The sequence below is a fragment of the Acomys minous genome (genome assembly GCF_964271855.1).
Source record: "Acomys minous genome assembly, chromosome: 19".
NCBI lineage: Eukaryota > Metazoa > Chordata > Mammalia > Rodentia > Muridae > Acomys > Acomys minous.
The window spans coordinates 32383136-32391975 of NC_140499.1; the positions used below are offsets into that span (position 1 = coordinate 32383136).

The 8840-nt window shown below is 45.1% G+C and overlaps 1 protein-coding gene across 1 annotated transcript in view; it reads right to left on the bottom strand.

The window, feature by feature from the left end:
* LOC311590299 (spermatogenesis- and oogenesis-specific basic helix-loop-helix-containing protein 2-like) overlaps nt 1-8501 on the bottom strand; it is a 61382-nt gene extending 52881 nt beyond the window's left edge. Inside the window, exons 1-2 of the mRNA XM_084769185.1 lie at nt 6563-8501; nt 5673-5752 (exon numbers count right to left, since the gene is read on the bottom strand). Coding sequence (XP_084625311.1) covers nt 5673-5752; nt 6563-6645 — 163 coding nt within the window. The 5' untranslated portion in view covers nt 6646-8501. The remainder of the gene's footprint in view (nt 1-5672; nt 5753-6562) is intronic.
* Nucleotides 8502-8840: the final 339 nt, after the last annotated feature.

Below are 8840 nucleotides of genomic sequence, written 5' to 3' on the forward strand. Positions count from 1 at the left end.
TTGAGACATCCACACAACATCCTGACAGTACCAGTATCCCATGCAGTGTCTGAAGTCGGTCTCACCACTTATGTGCTGGCCACATGGAAAACTGCAGTGTTAACTGACGCAGTGCTCACATTGTAAAAGTTAGTCATTCTATGAACAAGGAAGCCAAGGCTCAGAAAGGTTGAAGAACATTCTCAAGACGTTAGAGCTAACGCTGGTCAGGATGGTACACAGTGGTAGCCCCTGTGGCTCGGGAGGCTGAAAGTCTGGAAACACTGGTCAGCCAGGGCTACATAGCAAGACTTTGTATCAAAAATAATAAATAAAGATTATAACTCTAGAAGTAGAGCTAAGATGTGGTGTAGGTGAACACAGTTCAGAGTTGAAAGCTCCTTGTCCAACGTCACGGCCCGGAACCTTGAAGTTGAGCTTTGTAGAAGGACAAAAGTGATGACTTGTTTTTTTATTCTCTCGTTAACACATTGAGATGAAGCCTGGGATCCAGTGGGTAGTGGGATCCCAAGGGAATGAATGAAACAGCACTACAGATGGAACCTTGTCACCAGGACACAGAACACACTAGGACACACCAGGGCACAATAAGACACACCAGGACATACCAGGACACATTTTGACACCAGGACACATTAGGATATACCAGGACACATCAGGACATACCAGGACACACCAGGACATACCAGGACACACCTTGACACCAGGACACACCCCAGGACACATTAGGACACACCAGGACACATCAGGATATACCAGAATACACCAGGACACATTAGGACACATCAGGACATACCAGGACACACCAGGACACATCAGGACATACCAAGACATACCAGGACACACCAGGACACATCAGGACACACCAGGACACATCAGGACGTACCAGGACACATTAGGATACACCAGAACACATTAGGACATATCAGGATACACCAGGACACACCAGGACATACCAGGGCACACCTTGACACCAGAACACACCCCAGGACAAATGCATCACGGAAGGAGAGGAAAGCAAAGACCAGAATTACTGAACATATTCCCAAGAGACATCACTGACCCCAGGTAAAAGCAATTATATTTCTGACCACCTACCTCAAGCCACCTATCCCAATTTGTACCATGACAATGGAAGATAAGAATGCGGCCAAAATAGTTTATATTTTATTTACATGAGTATAATTCACAGTTTAATATTATGCTACTATGAATACAAAAGACAGCTCTTTCCTCAAAGGGCATAAGAGGGTTCATTCTTAGTTAAATATGAGTGAACTCGGCCCAGGGACATGGATTGAAGTTGCCTTAAGTAACACATTCTGCTGTAGATGTGTTGACATGTGATTTTATTTGTTACAGACCTAAGAAATTCATTAGTAAAAGTATTTACCTAAGAAACTAGTGTGTCCGCAAGTAGGCAGGACACAGCAAAGTGGGGTGAATTCTGTGGTAGCCTTCAGATGCTATCTGGTGATATTCTTGGCTTTTGAATAAGTGGGAGCGAGGCATCTGCTGAGAATGTATTTCAAAGTTTGGCTTCCTAGTCAAAGGATGTTACATCAGACTTAAGGGGGTTAAAAAAAAATAAATGGTTATTAACATATGCCCAACATATGCAAATCACTCAGTGTGATACAACACAGACTGAAGAGAAGAAATCATATGAGCATCTCAATGGACCCAGGAAAACCCTTTGACAAAGCAAAACAACCCTTCACAACAGCACCAAAGAAACTACCAATAGAACATTTCTCAACACGATAAAGGCTACAGCCAACACTGTGCTGAGTGTAGAAAACCTGAAAGGATCTCTTCTGTAACCAGACACAGACACCTCCCGCTCCCCCTCCCTCCACATTATATAACAAGGGGCTCAAAGGCCTAGATGGAACACCAGATGAGAGAGGAAGATGTGAAAGATGCAGAGAGGGAGGAAGTCAGGGTACCACTGTAGCTGAAAGGACCCTAGACACAATAAACAGCCGGCCAATGTAGCAGGAAGCAAAATAAACACACAAAAATTAGTGAAATGTCTAATTAGTGGCGATGAACTTGATGAAAACATTAATCAGTTAAAAGAAGGAAAAAAAATCTCACAGACGCTTCAAAAGCAAAAGGAAACAGAAATCCCAGAGATGACTGAGTAGGAGGTGAAAGGCTGCTACGATGAAAGCCTTAAGGCCAAAGCTAAAGGAGACATGGTGAGTCCTTCCCTGCTCACGGCTGGCAGAATTAGTGTTGTGAAATTTCATATGATGAAAGTGGTCTGCAGACACAACACCATCCCCATCAAAATTCCAAGGAAAATTTTTCCGTGAGTGAACAATGGCAATTTTATATGGAAGCACAAAAGGCCTCCGAACCACAGCAATTTAAGTGGGAAGATTAAAGCTGGAGGAATAAGACGTGGCCTCAAGTTATACTACACAAACCCTAAATTTCCTGCATGTCATTGGAAAAAAAGGCATTGGTCATACAACCATGAAATAACAGGTTGCTCGTGCTGTGGTGACCCCCCCCTCCAGCCATAAAATTACTTTGTTGCTTCTTCATAACAGTAATTTTGCTACTGCTATGAATCATAATATCTGATATGCAGGATATCTGATATGTGACCTCTGTTACCCCCAAATGGTTGAGACCCATAGGTTGAGAACTGTTGGAACGGAGAACGAGGAATACAAGCACATAGCTGAAGCCATTGAGTTCTCAACCCTATGGGCGATGCACTTTTTCACCAGTATAAAGGGAAATGCGCATGTGTGTGCGTGTCTGTGTATGTATGTATGTATGTATGTATGTGTGTGTGTGTAAGAGAGAGAGAAAACTACATGCCTAGCCCCATATTACTTGTATGTGTGTTTAAAGAGAGGATGAGCTACATGCCTAGCCCCCATCTTGTTGGGGTGTGTGTGTGTGTGTGTGTGTGTGTGTGTGTGTGTGTGTGTGTCCCACTAATCTCATGGCAAGCCCTGGATAGCGAATCATCTATCAAACTGAAAATCATAATAATTCTCTCTTCCTAACTAGTAATTACACTCATTTATATTTTGCAATTATTTTGAGGTGGGGACTTGGCTACAACTTTCAAACAGATGACATCTTAATGATAGCAGCCAGCATCTGGGGTTTTTTCTAACAGTGGAATTGCATCTGTTGTCTCACCTTTAAGTATTAGGCCAGGCTGAGATAGAAGGATTCTTTTCCTAGTTTTTAAATGGGACAAATTAAATTTTATGGAAAAAAATTAGCATATACTGCTAAGGCCAGTCTGAAAATGTTTGATCTCTTAATAACTTGGCCTGCTAACCAAAGGGGCTCTAGATTAAAACCAGACTACAAATGAAAACTCTACAGAGCTCGAGGTGGGGGGGCGGGGGGCAGGGTTCCAGTAGAAAAGGGACTTGACAGTCATCAGTATAAGAGGGCATTGACCCCACATGACCACAGAATATTACCCAACACTTGGTGCACAATTTTAAAAAGAAAGGACTGAAGCCTGAAGCAGTCCAAGTGTGTGTGTGTGTGTGTGTGTGTGTGTGTGTGTGTGTGTGTTTTGGTTTTTTGTTTGCTTTTGACTTTTTTTCTTAGTTGGGCATTGTGTTTTGTTTTTAAGAAATCTGGAAGATGATGAGAAAGATCAAGGGCCCAGCACATGGGAGAACAGTTGAGAGAGTCACATCCCAGAAGTTTCTGCTCAGTGCTGGGCTTAGTGCACAGGCATCCCCAGTGACCCTGGAGGCAAGTCTCCTGACTAGTGAATGAGGCCATCAGGAAGTCAAGTCGCTGAGCAAATCTAGCTCATTTCCTACCTCTACCCCCTCAAGAGGGTGGGGGTGGGGGGGGGTCCTAAGCCTGAGGTGCAAATGTGACTCCTAATGGCTCGGAGCTGAGGCTGGAGATTAAATACAGGTTCAACTACTACAGGAAGCCACATTTTCTGCACATAGGCAACCCTTGCCTAAGGGCTTCCTGGGATTTGGTGTGAAACTGATTGTGTTAGCTCCCTCGCCTGTAAATGAATCCATTTACAAAACAGATTAGATTAAGTAAGAGACAGATAAGAAAGGGGAGGATACAGAACCCCGCTGTGTCTTTGGAAGTGTGTTACTGCAAGGTAGAGAGGCAAGTCATCTGAAGAGAACGATGGATCCAAAGAAGCTGGTGTGTTGTCTTTCAGATGAAGCAGACACTGGGGACGATGGGGCGGCAAGGAAAAGACAAAGCATGGGGCCTACACCTACTCTGCAGTAACATCACTGACTAGTTCAAGTAGATAGGACTTAGGTCTGTCTTAGGCCAGGCCACCCAGGAGCAGGATGGGAGCAGGGAGCCAGATGCAGTGAAGTGCAAAGCTTTGTTGGTCAAAGAAGTCTTTGGTGGATTGCTCTTTCTTCTGGAAGAAGGTCAACAGGCCAATTGAAATGGGGCATGGGAGCCTGGTGATGGCGCAAGCCGATAATCCCTGCCCCGGGGAGGCAGAGATGGGCAAATCTCGGTGAGTTCAAGGCTAGCCTGGTCTACAAAGTGAATCCAGGACATCCAGAGCTACACAGAGAAACCCTGTCTTGAAAAAATCAAAAGAAAAAAAGAAAGACGCATATATATACATTTGTGTGAGTATATTTCACATGCACATAGGTACAAAAGGAGGCCAGACAAGGCTGTTCAACCCCTTGAAACTATCATTACAGGTGATTTTGCTGTGAGCTTCCTGATGTGGGTGCTGCTGATTTGCCCCATGTGGGTGCTGGGATTTAAACTTGGGTCCTCTGGAAGAACAGGAAGTGTCCTTAACTGCTGAGCCATTTCTCCAGGTCTGTGACTTATCCACAGGCCACCACACAGGTCACAGTGAAATGTGACCTCCCCTTTGGCTACTTCCTTACAGAGCTGCACTTTACCTCAGATCTGGCTAGCAGTGCATTCATTCATGGCTCCCTCAAGAGGCACAGAGATGTAAAACTGGCTTTAAAACCAAAGTTCATTCCTATAAGACTAACAAACGCCTCCAGTCCTTCAGCACTGAGTTCAAGCCCTTGCTGCCTTCAACAGTCGCTCATACACGTCCACTTCCCATCTCTTCTCACACTCAGATTTTAGCTTGACCTTTTCTCTCAATCACAAGTCAACTTCCTTAGAATGGAAGAAACAAAGGTCATCCAAAGTTTTGGCACATGACAGGATCTTGGCCAATATTTGTGGGTTCATTAATTGACTATGTAACAAATTTTAAAGATATGTGTGTATGTGTGTGCGTGTGTGTGTGTGTGTGTGTGTGTGTGTGTGTGTGATGTACTCTCCCTTACCTCACAGTCTTCCCATGAAAACACCCAACCCGAAATATTAATTATATTCCATGTCCAATAATTAAGACACAAAAGATTGTGACTTGATTAAATAGGAGACTGTGATATTTTATTACTAAGTAAGTTACATATTGATGTCACAGAAGCAAATTTTGTGTATTGATGACTGCACTGAGCTTACAAGGTAGAAAAATATAGGCAGAGCTTAGCACTCTTAAGTATTCCTATAGAAGCCCTTATTGTAAACAGTTGAATCACCAAAAATCAGCATTGAAAGCTTGGTACTATTACTCAGTATGTGTCATTTCACCCACGACAGCCACCAGGCATGAGTCCCATGCATAAACATTTACTACATACTTGCATGGTCGCTGTTGAGGTTGGCCTCCAGCTCTGCTATCTTATGCCGTATCTCAAGCATGGAGAGCTGCACAACATCCCTGTTATTAGAAAGATTTTTATTAATAATAATTCAATTGAAGACAACATGAGAAAACTAATGTATAGCAACCCACCCATACTTTAGGACCAAATTATTATAGACGCTTGTTTACTGGAGGTGCAGTTTGTTGCGAAACAGCTGTTGGGAAAACAGAGGTTGATCAGTCAGTTCTAGAAGGAGTTAAAAACGCATAAAAGTCTAGAATCCACCAGAGACCAGTATGAATCTATGTTTAACTATGATCCCAATGAAGCTGTTACATGCTACTCAGGGTCCAGCTAAATACTAGCATAAGAAATAGCTATGCTAATAGATAACAACAGATAACCCCTGACACAGATGTGGGAGGCACTAACAAAGCTCACAGAGAAACGTGTAAAACAAATTCAATCTTATTTTCTTCAAGATTACAGGCAGTTCCTCTATGCTTGATCTATAAGAGCGGGGCAACTCACTTGTATTCCCCTGCCTCCATTAAAGAAAAAGGTAAATGAGGCTGTGCTGATGGCTCAGAGGTTAAGAACACTACCTGAGACCGGGTTCGGTTCCCAGGACCCACCGGAAGCCTCACAAGTGCCTGAAACTCCAGTTCCGGGGGATCTAATGCCCCCTTTTGGGAGCCGTAGGCACTGCACATATCTGTTGCTGCGTACCACACCCACACCCCTCACCTCTCCTCCTCCCGAGACAAAGAACCCCATAAACACCGCTTTGGGAGGCTGCCTGGCGAGCCCTGCGTTAATTCCCACACACAGGGGCCTCCTCCTGCCCTCACACGAGGCCTAGAGTAGAGATGGCGCCCACTCACTTCATGTGGATCTCCTCCAGCAGCTCCAGCTTCAGGCGGTCGATGCTCACCCCCTCAAAAGTGTCTCCGTGGCCCTCTCCCATCGCGGCAGCTAGAGAGAGACCTCCCGCGTCCCTCCCCTGCACACCACCTAGAGCTTAAGACCTGGGAATGCCTAGGAACCCGAAAGGAAAAGGCGTTGCCAGGAGCCATGGCATGACGTCATAGGCTGTTGCGCTTGTCTTCAGGCCCAGGTGTGAGCTGGGTGTGAAACAGTCTGGGCATGGGGCATCACCTTTGTGACTAGGCCTGTGCAAAGCCAGGGGTCTGGCCCACTGGGTTGTGTCTAGAATACAGGTGCCCAGAACATCCGACTTCCGGCCCCTTCTGACCTTGCTTTCCTGGACACCGCCCTGTGCCCTGCGAGGGTTGCTGGATTAAGAGCGCCAGCACGGCACCTATGTTTGCTTCAGGATAGTGGGTTAGGCTTTGAAAAGATAGTCTGAACTGTGACTTTGTGAACTTTCGTGCCAAGTAATTCTGTCTTTGAGTTTAGGCAGCTCTGTGCACTGACCTGCTTATCATATTTTGCATTGTACTCCTGAGTCATCTTGGTTTTAACATACTGTGCCTTTCCCTCATCTTTTTATCAGGAAGGGGATAGGCTCTGCCCGGTGCAGTTTGAATACGGCATGGTTGTCCCCATAAAAATTCATCTTGGAATGAAATCCCTGGTCTAAGGATACGGAGAGATGAATCCAGATAACCATTAAGAAATGATCAGAAGAGATGGAGAGGTCAGTCGGCGGCTATGAGCACTTGAAGCCGTTAGAAATGGGTCTGGGGGCACAAGCAAATGACAACGAAATCCAAAGTAGCTCAGCAAGGCAGAATGGTTCACTTCTGCAGAGGGGTACCTAGCTGGTCAAATCAGCAGGGAAGCACACGCAGTGAGGGTCGCACTGGGCTTTCATTCCTACCATGATGGGGTCCTGTGCTCAGAGCGGGGCCTCACGCTCTTACACTGTTGATTAGGGCACAACTGATAAACGAACTACAGCTGCACAGAAGGCAACTGTCAGAAGTACTGACCTACTGACCCAAGAGGAGCTCAGATTTCTGCCAAGTGACTTCTTTACTATTTATTTTTAATGAAGTTTTGTCTTTTTAATTCTTTGATAGAAGAGTCTATTTTGCTTGTATTTCTCCCACAGATTTGGATGTGGACTCTGAGTGGTTCCCAGCACTCACAGTGGATGCTGCACTATCCAAATACCTTTTCTGGCCTCAGCAGGCACTTCACGCAGGCAAAATATTTCCCTCATGAATAGGTTAACGGGTTTGTGGTTTGTCTAAAAGCCTATTTGCCCTGGGATACCTCTTCTCCCTAGCCATCCATTTCAGGTTGCCCTGCACTCATATTTGGCACGACATCTGATACCAAGTGAAGGAAAATGGCCATCCTCGGATCCCTCAATGATGCTGTTGAGTGTCTCTCAAGTACCAGCGTGTCCTGTGCTGGCAGCATCATGGGTTTTCCCTTGCTTCGGATTAAGGGTTGGAGCTGAGAGGTGCCTCCTGCCACTTCCACCACGTTTTCTTCCTCCTGTCTAGTTTTTCCTGTGTGTTTGAGGTCTCTGGGTTCCAGAAAGTGCTTTTAAGCAGATTATCTCTTTGCTTGCACTCTTATTCTTGTGTTCTGCCGTCTGTAAGAAACAGGAAGTCTACACCACCTCAGCCTCCCTTTTCCACTCTTCTCACCAAATCAGAGGTTAATGCACTGTGGAGCATCACATGCTTTCTCTACTGTAATTCCTCATATGGGGCAGCTCGCCCCAGACACTGCACAAACAGGGTACACATAAGGACACACACACACAGAATATTAATAAAGAAATTGATACTCAGTCTTAGTACCTTAAACGTACCCAATGAGCTTAATGTTACAGAAAAAACTTAGAAGATGGGGGCGTGGGTCAATTGGCTCTGTCCTTTGATGGCTGACCTCAAGGGGAATACATGCAAGATGGACTGAATTACTCTCCAATGGCCAACAATTTAAATATGCCTGCATAACAGGGCTCCTTGAAGGCCTTGAATGGTAGTTGGTGAGCATATTCACAAGTCTGAGTGTGGGTTGCTCCAACTCTACGGAGATAGAAGAGTCATCTTTTTTAGTCTAAGCACACCTTTCTGTGAAGAGGTCAATATTTCCTGTCTGAGGGCCCTGTACAAAGGTGCATTGAAAGCAGCCATAGCAAATGTGCAAAAAATGAATGTAACTGCCCCAGTAAGAGTT